General features: G+C 38.7%; 1 protein-coding gene across 9 annotated transcripts in view; it reads right to left on the bottom strand.

The window, feature by feature from the left end:
* Positions 1-1,048: 1,048 nt before the first annotated feature.
* SUB1 (SUB1 regulator of transcription) overlaps positions 1,049-14,717 on the bottom strand; it is a 173,105-nt gene continuing 159,436 nt past the window's right edge. For 4 of the 9 annotated variants that reach the window (XM_064271062.1, XM_064271078.1, XM_064271075.1 and 1 more), the window contains exons 2-5: positions 11,912-11,984; positions 9,726-9,848; positions 5,790-5,898; positions 1,049-4,115 (exon numbers count right to left, since the gene is read on the bottom strand). In XM_064271062.1, the coding sequence (XP_064127132.1) occupies positions 4,036-4,115; positions 5,790-5,898; positions 9,726-9,848; positions 11,912-11,983 (384 nt within the window). In that variant the 5' untranslated portion in view covers position 11,984 and the 3' untranslated portion in view covers positions 1,049-4,035. Of the gene's footprint in view, positions 4,116-5,789; positions 5,899-9,706; positions 13,865-14,143; positions 14,272-14,717 lie in introns of those variants that run through there. The other 5 variants (XM_003407926.4, XM_064271057.1, XM_064271066.1 and 2 more) reach the window with 5 other exon arrangements.

The raw sequence follows: 14,717 nt of genomic DNA, 5'->3' as shown, positions 1-14,717 counted from the left end.
ACTACATACACAGTCTTAGTTTAAATTCTGGACTCGGATAGTAGGAGCACTTCATAAAGTTTAGTGCTGTACATGGTCCTTTTTATTACCCTCAGAGGCTACAGCATCCAACTGTTGAAACTCAGGATGCATTTTTTCTGGCATAGAGAAAGGAAGCGGCCTAAATAATTTCCTAACTAAAGTGTGTTATCCAGCAGAACAATAAACTACCAGAACTCTCTATCAAGAAGCTAAGAGTGAAATAGTCAGAAACAGCATTTTGCTGTGAAGCCAGAACTAAAATGGCTGTCAAAGTAGGTCTGGAAAATCACAACTCAGTAATGGATGTATGTGAAGGGAGTGGAGGCAAAGACCCTGTGGAGCATAATCTTTCAATCAGATGGTACAGGAGGAGTCTTGGATGAACCGTTGTATAGTAAATAATTTTTTATAGTTTTAAAGTTGCTTCATACTTTTCAAATCTCTCTTCCATCCCATGACACTTTTGAGCCACACTACAGAACTGTGAAGTTAATAATTAAAAGTATGAATTCCAACTACTAAATTTTTTCTTCTTCTGACTCGATTTTTTAGTCCATATACATTATTAAAAGCAAATTTCCAGTTGGCTAAATGGAGCAAAATAAGAGCCATAATTACCCTCCATGAACCTTTCTATCCTTGTGTAAGTTTCCCTAAACAGACATTTAAACAATGAGACACCTCAGTGGCCAAAGTGCTAAACAAAGAAGGGCAAATATTCTATAAATAAATATGTAAGTTTGAAATACTCAGGGAAGTCTGTTATACAATATGTTCAGTATACAATGGAATCTTCAGACTGCAAGACATTCATAGGGTGAAGAAAAAAGAGGCTGTGCACACCTTAGTATTTCCACTTTTCCACTTGGATCAGGTAGATGGAAAAAGAGGCCCACACCACCTGGTCCCAGAGGCCATCAAAAGACAACATTCGAAAGCAGCCACAGCAAGGCATTCTACTTTCTAATAAACCCCACTCAACAGTAACATCCATTCATCTTGAGGTTTGTGAAACTGCCATGACACATAGAGCACATTTATTTTTATTTCAACATTTAAAATATTCACAGGTGGAGTATTATATTCATTGACATCTCCATGGAAATTATACCAAACAAAGCATACAGACAGGCATTCCACAATTACAGAATTACATATTTGTGACTATGCGAATGTTTGTCCCCTAGAGTTTATCTGGAAAAACACCATTTAAAAAAAAAAAAAACTTGAGTGTTTCGCTGGATTGATTTCCATAGAAAATGAACTTCAAAGGATTTGGGGAGAGATACCTAAATATTAGCATTTTAAAAACATCAAACATAGTTCTTTCCTAACACCATACCTCTGTCAGGAACACATAAGTAACTAACATACAATTCTTTCTCTTTTTCCCTCAATAGCCAAGCCAGGATGTACTTTCAGTTTTTTTCTGGTCTTTTTTCTAAACACATTATGTGGAATAGGTTGATCATCACGGCATCTTGACTAGCTAATGAGGTAGGAGGTATTCTTCAGAAGAAGTTCTTAGGCATTTAGGAAGCAAAGCAAAAAAAGAATAATCCAATTATAAAAAGCTGTCCTTTTTTAGTGGTTATCCCTTCAATAAAACGCCAAGAGCGTTAGAAATCGGCCAAATGCTGCCCATACTTTGAAAGACAAACAGGAAAAGCCCTGCTGCTGAGCATATCAAAGGGCAAAATCTGAGTACTGACACCAGTTCAATTCATTTTGGTGTTACAAGGGTAACACTTAAGACTTCAAAATGCCAAGCTTTCTTCTTAGGAGAAATTTTATCAGGAAGATAAAAGTTTAAACAGAAAACAAAGGTACCTCATCTTTTCAGTACAATTTCTTTTTTAACATAGTTCTCGTCTTTTCCTATGCCCACACATACACACAAGAGGTTTTCTGTATGTTGTATAGCCAGTAATGTATTTAAATGAATTTAGCAGTCAACTTACCAAGTTCTGCCACAGAAACACTCCTTACATCAAGGTTTTATTAACATAAAGCTAAATGGCTAGAAAATACCTTGGTAATAGATTTCAGCACCATCTCTGTATGAGCAAATTACTTTAAAATGCATACATCCTTTTTTTTTTTTACATCCTTAAATTCACATAAACCTTGAAAATTTACCCTTATTTCCTCTTCACCTGGTACCAAAATCAAAGTTGTGTTTTAACTATCCTTCCTGTATGCCAAAAATAATGCTTTAAAAATCTACCCAATTAAGTTAACAGGACACGTTCCCAAATAAGTGAAGGTAAGTTATCAACCAAGCATGATTTGTCTAAAATATACATTTTGAACACTTTGGTACTCTTATTTGATGAAGGCTAAAATACTAGGACAGAGGATTTATTTGCCCAATTATACACCTATTAGGGTCACTGCTAAATACACTTTAAAAAGTCATCTGGAAAATATAAAACATCATACCTCAACAGAATAGCTGCTAGAAAGAAAACTGCAAACTATACATGGCCTGACAGATGGTTTTGAAATCAAGTCCCTGATAATTCCACTACAAAGTACTTTAGACGCAGGAATCAAACTTGGTAGCAGAATAGTGCAACTCTCTGATATGGCAGCCCTTAGTGGCAGTAACCATTTGAGATTTGCTACCAAAAATAATTTGTCAACAAGAACTTTTTACCTATTTAAACTTTTATTATTCTATCTAGAACTGTGTCCTATCAATGCAATCAAAATTTCAAAATATTTATAAAAGTATCACTTTGTGTATACCATTTAAGTTTGAGGAGAATTCTTCCCTCTTCACTGCCACCTCCTTTAATTTCATAGTTCCCCTTTACAAATATTCTTTTCCTAAGGCACCCATGCCCTATTTATTGCTGCAAAGCCCCTGAAATCTGTGCCTCATCACTCTGTGCCTACTTCATCATTATTGTTAAATGAAAATAACTTACGTGTGACTGTTAAAACTTTATAGTATCAAGTCTAGAATACCATTGTCCAGTAGGTTAACTGCAAAACAACCAAGTCTACTGAAGTAAAGGTCAAAAACTACAAGTATATGCTCTTCCTCCCACCCATCAAAAAAAAAAAAAAAATTATTACCTACTATGAAGCTCAGTGATATCTGACTATATATAGTCCATACTCAATGTTATAAAATAAAATGTTAGGTGAGGAAGCTTTCACAACTTTTATTAAATCCTAGTCTAATTTAACAATATCTCGTTTTATAGACATCATCCCATATTGAACATGTTTAATAAGTAAAAGCAAATCAGATATTTCGTCATTATTTTCTGCAGACTGAACAATAAGGTAGCAACTACACGGAACACTACTGGTAATGACATACATTTACTCAGTTTTCATACAAGCCATGTTGTTTATCAAACTACATCTCCTAATATTTAGTACAGTAGCATTAGTGATTGTAGTTCCCATATTTTAGTTACAAGTGCCTTACTGTGATAACTAACATTTTGACAGTTTCACTGACATTTGCAAACTAGCATAATATATTCAAGGAAGAGTAAAAACTGAACATGGAAAGGTAAGTTAGTGAAGGAAAATGAAGTTAAAAAAAAAGGAAGGAATGAAAAGTCAAACAAGTCTATGCACTTAGTTGGAAGAGAACAAATGGATTTCCCAAACCAAGCGTATGTAAGTTGATAATACAATACAAATCCTTAATTGAAAAGCAGAGTTGAAACTAAAAGGTCTACGAACTGTGACTTTTGGCCTTAAACAGTACCAACTCTTCTGATCAAAAAAGGCCACAACAGTTAAGGTTGTGTTACTTGATTTTATTTTACACTAGGTGGTGGGCACAAAGCAATCCTCCTTAATAAAGTTGACAATTAGCTTCACTCAGAACATTTTAATAATGCACATTAAAAAAAAGTATTCATCTTACAAATTGTTCTGCAATCCAAATATACAATAGCTTGGAAAACAACGGTTAGAAAAGAAAAGCCAATGTAAAAAGACAGACTGAAACAACTACAACAGTACAGGTTTTATATGGCTCTGATTTTACAGTTTTCTTACTGCATCATCAATGTCAGAAATCTGTTCCTTCAGCTGGCTCCACTGCTCGGGATTTAAAGAAATACCTAAAACAGAGTTTTAAAATCAAAAGTTGAAAATCTACTTAAGCGTTCTTGAGGATTTTTATACTTCTAACTAAAACACTGTCTTATGAAAACTACCGTTTTGAATGTTATACAATATTGAGTTTAATCTATTTGTTGCAGATTAACCACAATTTCTTAGAAATCAAAATTAGTAGGTACCAATCTCACAGCGAGTTTTATTTCCAACACTGCATCCTGCATTTACTTCTTACATCCAAGGAGAAAAATGGTACTTGAAAATGTAACTCACAAATGCCCACAACCTTTGCCGGCTAAGTGGTCAGGCCCACGTTTGACATGTAAGACCCCATTTCTATAACCAGCTTGTTCCAACACTTGCCATAAATGCCTCCATATTTCAGGTGATGGCTTTATGGTGAGTTCTTCCAGAAGCTTTTGCTTCCCTTTGGGAAGATCCCCGGGAAGTGATCCAGACAGAACTTCTTAATGTGTATACGCTGGTTAAGAGTGCTTTCTGACATTACTGTCGGGGTTCAAATCCCAGTCTTGTCACTAGCTATCCAACCTTAAAAAAAAAAATTACCTGCTCTCCTAAATCTCAGTCTCCTCACTAGTAAAATGCTACTTGTACCTCAAAGGGTTGGTGTGCATTAGTAAACTAGGTAATCTCAATGAAGAATTATAGTGCCTGACAAGTAAGTAAACACTAAATAAACATTAGATAAGTGAAATTTGTCTTGTGTATTTAAGGTGTAAAATTTTATCTTTTCCATACTTTGTTCTTTAAACTTCCATCACTCTAATACCCGATCCCTACAAGTAAAGAAATAAATGAGACTTGGAAGAATTCATGAATTTCTCAGAAAACTGCTGGAAGGCCATGACGCTAAAGAGAATTTACCAGACCGGCCCCTGTAAGAACCGTAAAGCTAACCAAACTGTTCTAACCAATATTTGCCGAGACAAGGAAAGAACCTGGCGTTGCCTGCTCTGGGACAACCTGAGGGACCAAACAGGATAACCCAAAAGTGGCCTGAGCAAGAGAATGCTCAAGAGTAAAGAGCGTCAACAGGAGGTACCTTTGAAACGGACAGAGGGGCCGAGGAACAAATGAGACATTTTTCATTCACTAAGGATCGACCAACTGCCCAAATACACCTATTTATGTTGGTTCAAAAATGTTCTCTAGTTACTTGGCGTATGAATGAAGTATGCTTCTATGATACTGACAGACTTGGGACAAAGGGAAGGAGGACAGAGACCCACTTGAAGAATACTACCCTAAAGAACCGCTTTTAGGAGATGATCAAAAGGAAACACTGTAAACCAGGAACTCCCACTCATGATTTTACAACTTCCCAGGTCACGTCTAACGTACTTCAGAACTGCTATACATTTAAACAAATAAAAAACCTACTCATTTACATTAGGGTAAATTAGCACCCAATTAAAGTGATATTAAGGATGTTATTTTTCTGGGTTTTACTCCAAAAGAAAAAGCTCCAGCTGATGTATTTAATACATTTCATTAAGAACACACAAGTATCATGCTCAAAATGACTACAACGGACGGAGAATCAACTGAATGAGGGTCTTCCTTGCCCTATTCGTGGCCAATATTAAGGTAGGTTACTTAAAAAAAATTTAACTTAGTCCTAACATCAAAAACAAATTCAGGAAATTAAATCTCACCTTTTCTTCCTGGTTTCATTTCACCTTCCTGATCCATCCAATATTCTCTAATATCAATTAGAACTTTGCCTTTAAAGTCCCGAACACTGACGTACCTCATTTTCCCAATCTGCAAACGAAACAACATAAAGAGGTGTTCAACACTGGTGTCTGTATTTATATCCGCAACTAGATACACATTCATTATACTTCCGATAAGAATGCTATTCTCAACATCAAATGACAACCAAAGGCTCAAGTTTAATAATCGCTGTTAAAAATAAAAGGATTCTTCCTAAAAAAGGTGTATCTAAACAAAGCACGTCTCACATTTCTCATCTTCATTCTTCACATTAAAAAATCATCTGCAAACAAAATCTTGCAATACAAACTACATCCAACAGGAATCCACAGGTTCAGTTACATTGTTTTAGCAACCATTCTAAATATAAAAATCCAAAATTTTTATAAGTAATTACAGGTAGTTCTCTAGTGTCTTTAATATCACAGATACCATGCTATGTAGGTTGTATTTTTTATGGAAACAAGTTCTTAAGATTCAGAGCTGGAAGAACCACAATCAAGTACCTAACAACATTTCCTCTCTAGTCAGGATTCTGTGCAGACCATTCTAGAGTCTGAAAGACTAGCGCAGCAACTCTCCTTGGACAGCTTTCTTCAAATACTACACTCAGGGAGCTGCTCATGTTTGATGTACATCTCCTTATAAGAACTTAACATTGTTTCCTCTAGCTCTAGTCTCAGGAGATAGATATTAAATTAAAAAAAAAAAAAAAAAGTCATCTTATACCAAATAATTATAATGTGAATTTTATATCTGTTTTGGCAAAGTTTATCTAACAAATTTGGACATGAAAGATTCTAACATGAGATGATCTAGCAATGTCTAAAAAAGTTCCACTCTTTGGAAACTGTCTTCAAAGCTTTCTTGGTAAATGAAAAGCAGAAAACACATAGCTCTGTTTTAAAAAAAGCTTTATAAAATACTATACTGGGGACACTGCATTTCCTTCCAACAACCCCATCCTTCCATTAAAAAAATAATAAAATTTATCAAACTATTATTACTAATGGAGCCCTGGTAGTACAGCTACCTGCTGACCTGGTAGCTATTAACCAAAAGGTCAGCAGTTCAAATCCACCAGCCACTCCCTGGAAACACTACGGGGCAGTTCTACTCTGTCCTATAGGGCCTCTATGAGTCGGAATTGACTCGATGGGAACGGGTTTTATCATAACTAATAAAAATGAAGGCCTCACTTAATGTTATATAACCACTGTACTCTAATGTGCTCTCAGGCCAATTAAAATTCAATATGACCATTAAAATATTCTATGGCCAGAAATCATCTCAGGAAAAAGCTGAAATGGCAACAAAACTGAATCCTGTATTCTTAGAATGCCTACTCAAGTCTTTGGAAAGACTCTGCAAATAAGGCCAATGTCTGTCCTAGGACCAGACTTTCAAAGGGGCAAAGTATCTGACAGCTTAGGAGGCTTGGACATCTTTCCAAATGAGGGTTTAAGAACTGAACCCCCTTTTTAGGTGGGAAAAACAACTCCCTTAGATCTAAAATTCAAAAAATGCTCTCAGACTAAAATCTCTACATGCAGATCCTGGTTTCTGTACCTGTAAAATTAGGGGATGAAATGGACAAGGTAAAATCTATCAAGGCCATACAGGCTCTATTACTAAACGTGTAAAGGTAGAAATACACTGAAAAGACTTATCAGGAAAAAAAAGCCCAAGACAGTTACTACATCCAGCAAATTCTTTAAAGTTTTTACCTTTATTATTGACAGCCAAGTTATAACATTCCAACACAGACTCTCATTTTACACAAGAGGAAAGTTCATGAAAAGGAAGGAATCCTCTCCTACAGGTTTTACATTTCATTCTGCCCCTTAAAATGGCTTCCCAATTCATGTAGAAAAAAACCCAAACTCCTTACCACGGCCGCCCAACAGGAAGGCCCCCATAAGATCTAGCCCTTCCCCCTCCTGACCAGCTACATCTCCTATGTTCAGTCTCACCAGCTTTCCAGGCTTATAATCCCTGTATATCCAAGCTCTTTCCCACTTCAAGGTATTCACTCAATTCCCTTTACCTGAAAGTGTTTCCCTCTCCCAAGCCACGCGCGTGGCTGGCTCCTCTACATCCTTTGTCTTAAGCTATAAATGCCACTTCCTTAGAAAGAGATACCAAGGGCCCTCAATCTTAAATGCAAGCCTCCTGATTTTCTCTCAAAATAAATCCACCATTTTTCTTCTCAGCACTTACCATCATTTTAATTATATACATGTCTATCTGTATAATTTCATATAAAAATTAAAGTTTTAATGAATTTATTATTTTATAGTTTATTCACAAACTCTATGAAGCCATAGACCGTATATACTGGGTTCATCACTGCATATCCAGAACCTAGCAAAGACTCAATAAAACAGTAAAATTTATTATCCACTCAAACAAATGAGGGCCCTTTCACAAACATTCACTCATGTTCTCTATCAAATTAATCTATTCTGCTCCTGGTTCCTCTACACTAGACAGAAGTCACAGGACTAAAAGACCAATAGCTAATTTGTTTGCACTTTGTCTATTTTCTTTATCCGTAAGTATAACAAGGCAAAAGTGAGTGAAAATACCAGACTTCTATTTTTCTGTTCTCACCTTAATCCTGGCACTCTGCCTTTCAAGGCCAGGAATAAGTAAAAATACTAATAATAATTCTACTCTCAATTTTTGGTCAAATAAATATTCACAGACTTCAAGTAATATTTATGCCTCCTTCTTGAAACAGGTATCCTTTCCTGCTCCCATTACTGTATTCATTTTCCTTCCTCTTCTCTTAAGCTACATCCTCTTTTTTCTTCCATACTCACTCTAGTTGAATATCATCCAAGATACGTCACATCCTCTTCTACCTCTGGTTTAAACCTACTTCAGTGAAAGGCTCGATCAACCAAGCTAATGATCCCACATGAACATGTCCCAACCCAGTCCTCCACATGTTGTAGGCTAGACCCTACTTATTATATTTACAATGAGATCCAGAAGCCACACTTAACCACCTTTGCCATTAAAACCAATTCCTTTTCCTTATTTCTGCTGATGAAACCTTAATGCCTATAGTCCCTTAAATTTCAAACCAGTCTTAACTGATTGCTTAATTTCTCTGATCCACTCCTCATCAGCATTTTATAATCATCACTATTTATTCCGGGGGTGGGGGGAGGGAGACTAAGCCCTATCACCTGTCACATACAGATTTAAGGCCTACAGTTGCCTAAGGGATCACACCTGCATCCATTTCCACCCAATACCTCTTCCCTAACAAATTCTTATTATATAATGATGCCAATATTAAATCTTCCTAAAAAAGAAGAAACCCAAGAAATGAAATTATATTAGTCCCCTCCAGGTGACTTTATCAAATCCCTCTAATGAACTTCCCTCACTTTACCCATTCAGACTTATTCCCCCCTATACACAAACATAGAGCCTATTTTAGTAAACACATTCTCCTTATCTATTCTTTTCAGGCCAAAACTAGGCAGGTCACGTTGATTTTTCCCTCCAATAAAAGTCTATCACAGCCCAATGCTAGATCTACCTCCTCCAGGTTGCTTTCTACATCTGTAGTCCTCAATCTTTTTAGATTTCTAATACATTTAAATTTGCATTCTTTTAAATATAGCAAAACTACAGACTTCTAAGACTTCAAGGATAATCCAGCATCATTTAAAATAACTTCCATTTCTAGTAACTTGTTCCTACATTTCAGTGAAATACTGCATCCTTAGTCAAGAGGATTATAACATACATACAGGATTATTATTCAATCTCACATTAAGATACTTTTAACATTCCCATTTCTAATCTTTCAGATCAAGCCACATTTCTCTGGATCTACCTGAAATAACGAACTTCACCTGAAACATGTTATCATCCCTGCTGCTGCTGCTCTGCCTGGAGGATGACAGGGCTCTCGAAGTTTCACCAGTCTTTTGTTTCTTTACAGGTTTTTCTGGAGCAACTTGCTTTTTCCTCTTTAACTTGAAAAACACAAGAATATGCTTAAAATTTGCACACACAAGAGTAAAACATCTCTAGGTTCCAAAAATCCCATTACTTCTTAAGAATTAAAGAACCAAAAGATTATATTCATTTATTCGTTAGTGAAAAAAATCATAAATATATAATTTTCACTTGACAACCTAACACATATCTAATACAGTGTTTCAAACCATATTCTCAGGAGCCAAGAGGTATGTCATGTGTGGTGCTAATAGCAAGAGAATCATTTTTATTTTGGGGGGAGGGGAAAAGGCTGGCATCTCATATAAGATTTCTTTGGGAGGGAAAAAAGATGGTAGAGCCTGCTACTTTTGGGAATCACAGAACTACTTAGGTTATTAAGTCACTTATTTATTTTTTTTTAACAAAGAAGATGTACTAATTAGGAAGAAAACAACCAACGTATATCACTTCTAGGATATGATTTACGCCCTGCCTTATTCCGAAACAGAATTAAGTTAGATTAGGCAATAATTCAAGAGCCATTTTGTACTTGGGCACTGCCAAGTCAGCAATTCCAGCACCTCCTCATCACAAAAAATTACTGAAGGAGGAGCAATGTTTGACCAGCACTCAAAATCACAATGTTTTAGAAGCTATATTATAAAAGCTTTTTAAATAACTTCATTCTCAAAATGTGCTAACAGCCCATAAAAAAACTAGAGTTCCCATCCCGAACAGTAGAGGGCAGTCATGTTCCTTCTCAGTGAAAAAGTGTAATTATATTTTACTAAAATTAGATGAAGATAGGCAAAATACAAATTTTTTACTTAAGTCAGGATCAACTCAACAGCAGCGGGTTTAGTTTCATCCAATTTAGTAAAATATTAATATGATTACTGTTGCTGATAGGTGCCATCAAGTCGGTTCTGACTCATAGTGATCCTCTGTACAACAGAACACTGCCCAGTCCTGCACCATCCTCACAATTGTAATGCTTGAGCCCAACGTTGCAGCCACTGTGTCAATCCATCCCATTGAGGGTCTTCCTCTCTTTTCGCTGACCCTCTAATATGATTAAGTTTACCATATACATACATACATATATACGTTTATATTTACATTAGGTATATACCTAGATATACCTAACGATATGAAAAACCTAAATGTAACTTAAACGCTTACAAAATTAAAAGCCCTATTTGAGACCAAATAACAAAAATTAACTTGGCTCAATAAGCAGATAGCTATTCTTTAAATCACGGACTGGGTATTCCCTGTGGACCATGCCTGGCACATAAATGCACAACAAAAATTCAATGAACATACTCAAATGCTATACTGGGCACAATTTTAAAAATTAAGACAAGATTTCCTCTCAAATATAGCTATTTATGCTCTCTGAAGCCTTTCCAGGTGATACTGTACTTTTTATTTCTCTATACAGGTCCAACTTCACTAAGATACTCCCAAACAAGCTCTCTCTCATTTTAGCTAACACTGTTACCTGAGCTCAGAAACAACTATGTAAGCTTTATCCAAGAGATACAGGACAGTTCAGAGTAGAGGGAAGCCTTGGCTGCAGTGAGATGCTCACAAAAATCTCTGGCTTGAGCAGAACGCACCATTACAGCAGAGTTGTCATTCAATGCAGAAAAAGTCAATTCTGTAAAAATGGGGCTAGTCATTTCACATTAGCTTTGCTAGGTGTTGATTTAACTAAGATTTAGTAAACCCTGTGGGGAGGATAAACACCACTGGCTGAGGAGATGGCTGTCAAAATTAACGTCTACATTCAAGGAATCCAGGTAATCTGGCCTACAAATTAGATGCAAAGAGCAGCTTTGATCTAAATTCTAATTCTATTCCCGTAGGAACTAGGGCAACTTCTTGAGACTCAATAGAGGACTTGTTAAAATGACTGCTTCAGTCTGATTTAGGTCCCAGGAATGTGGATGTTCTACAAGCATTCTAGACACTTCTAGTCAAGTGGTCCAGAGGCCATCCACACTTTCAGATACACCCAGCCAGGCTCTCATTCTAAGACTGACATGCCTTTTACCATCCTTTCACAACTGCATGTGGTGTAGTTAACAGTCACCTTTTTGTCGACTTCACTATCAGAATCACTGCCAGATGAGCTTGAAGAAACAAGTTCCTTTGATTTAGGCATTCTGAAAGAAAAGTAATTATGTAAATAATTCACAAGTTGTTTGATTGCCTTCACCTTACTCTCTCCCAAACTGAAAACCAAGGACAAGTAACTCCATGATTCATTCTACCTTCTTCCGGCACTGGAGTTGTTACCCTGAGCACAAATGCTAGTGCCTTTTAATCTATGCTCTTCCAAACTGAAAATAACATGCAAAGGGAAATGTTCTGAACCCAGCAAGGAAAAAGAACTAAATGTCATACACATCCCAGACTCCTACACTGCTTTCTCAAAGCCACTGAGTCCTCTTACGCTTCATTTTAGGGAGGATTAGGTAGCCTTATCTAAAATATACACAACTCACAGTAATTCATTACATTTTATACTGATTTTCTACTCTGGAACATAATTAAAATTTGAAGAATCTGCTTATGGAAAGGGAAAACCCTTTCCTCAAATTCCTACCATGCCCCTGGCTCTTCAGACATAGAGGTACATAGCTCAGTGCCTTGCTTTCATATGCTGAGTGCCTGAGCTGAGTGCCTTGTGCCTGTGTTTTCAGAGATAAAACCATCAGTAGGCCTACATTCCAAAATGTCAAGGAATCCCAAGGCACGCAGTACTGCTTTTCAAGGCCCTTACAACACCTGGTGGTAAAACACTAATTATCAGTGCCTTTTTTTTTTGCTTTCCCCATCTCCATCTCAGAAAAGACTGGGTCCTACTCATTTTTGTAGGTCCTAAAGGACCTACACACACTCTGTAAATGTTTCCTGAATAAAGGCAATGAGACTTCAATTTCTTCTCAGAAAAATCATAATCTAGCTCTCTAGACCAACCTTGCATTAGCACTGGGATTGAGTGTGTTCCACAGTAGGAGGTCAAGGTAAAAGAAGTAGGCCATCCCAGTATTGGCAAATTAGAAAAGCTCAAACCATGTCCAACCGAACTATAGTGATTTTAACTGGTAATTTCTTGAACGCGAAAAGAGGAAATTCAGAGGAGAGCAACAACGCACACAATCATTTCACACACTGTTGTTCCTGTTACTGCTTTATCTTACAATCTAAACTCCAAAAATCAACTTAGCTCATGCTGGCTGCAAATATAACTGCCAAAAAAAAAAAAAAAAAAATGTTTTAAGGTCATTAAATTGAACATAACCTATTTTTCACTTTGAAACGGTCAAGCATAACTATACCGTGTTATTAAACGCTGCCTGGGGGCCTAAAACCATTTCAAAGAACCACCTATTTAACCCAAATAAAAAGTCTATTCAAATAAAACAGGATTTTTTTAGCCTGAGTTTTTCAACTTCTGACAAAGTATTCTTTTACTTAATGAGTCTTCGCCGGTCCACAAAGGTTGGAGGTGGCCTCGTAATTCAGGCAAATCGTATTAAAAAGCAGTATTGTAGACTGTATACAAAACGCAACTTCGGTCTTTGATGATGGTGGGGGGGCGGATTAGAAGAGGGTGAAAATAAGGTGGGATTGAAGGGCACATGGATACCGTACACCACGAGGGACAAGCCCCAAGAAGGGGGATGGGGTCGCCCGGTGCCAGGAGGCAGCCTGAACCCCGGGGCTGGCAAAGGCTCAGGCGAGGGGAGACAGGTTGGTGGGAGGGGGCGTGGGAGGCGGCGAACTGCGGAGGAGACCGTGTGGGAAGAGGAGGGACTTGCTCCAAGCGCCATTTTCTTCTGCTCGATGTGTTCCCTCCCCCCGCGGAACAGCCATTCCCCCTCCTCCCACGGCCCCCCGCCTCTTCGGACCGGGTCAGCGTTGCCCCTCTCACAGAGCGCCCCCACTGTAGGGACAGGAGTGGAGGCCCGCGCTAGGCCAGGGGGAGAAGCGGGCCCCGCACGCGCCCCGGCCGCCGCATTGTCCCGGGGGGCCCCCTAACCCCCGGCCGCGCCCCGCCCCGCCCCGCCACCCCAGCCTCCTCTGGCTCGTTCCCAGGGGCGGGCGTCGGCCGCGGAGAGGCCCGCAGCGCGTCAGGCGCGGGGCAGGCAATAGAGAAGGGGGTGTGGGGAGGCCGAGGCGGGGAAAGAGAGGCCGAGTAGAGCCGCCATTTCCCCAGTCGCCGGCAAAGAAAGGCAACGGCTGCTCGCGGCCGGGCGGGGAGGGTGGAGTCGGCCGGCTGCGGGGCTTGAGGAATAGGGGCGAGGGTCTCGCTCACTCACGCTCCACTCCTGCAGCCGAAAAGCCGCCTGCTGCCGAACAGCCTCCTGCTCGCTCGCTCGCGACTGACAGAGAACCGGAAGTGACGGCAACCAAGAGACAGGCCCCGCCCCGCTGGGACCGCAGCACGTGACGGGGCGTGGCCTCCCCTCCGAAACAGACACCGAGACCCTTTCCAGGGCCTTAAAGGGACCGCCCGTGGTCCTGAATAGATGCCACGAAAGTGAGATGTAACGAAGTTTGGGTCTGATTTGTGAGTGAATGAGGGAACGAGTAAAACATAAATGACAAGCATTGAGCTTTTCACTTGTTCAATAAAAGTTTATTACATTGAGTTGAGTAGCCAGACTGAAAGAGATGAACCCTTCTGGCCCATTTTCCCAGAAGTGATCCCCCAGTCATTTCTGCCTGGTAAAATCCAAAGGAAGGAAGTCAAAGTCACTGCATTTAATTCCGGAAAGTGCAAGAAATCTTTGCAGAAGTCCTTGGCCATAAACACCTTTATCTCAAGGCTGAAGTGCTGGAGGTGTAAGGTAGGTCTCAGAAGGCAAGAGAAATCCCCGCTACAAACC

This window comes from Loxodonta africana, chromosome 2, assembly GCF_030014295.1.
Source record: "Loxodonta africana isolate mLoxAfr1 chromosome 2, mLoxAfr1.hap2, whole genome shotgun sequence".
NCBI lineage: Eukaryota > Metazoa > Chordata > Mammalia > Proboscidea > Elephantidae > Loxodonta > Loxodonta africana.
The sequence above is the reverse complement of the archived record's forward strand: the minus strand, read 5'-3'. Positions and strand labels throughout refer to the sequence as shown.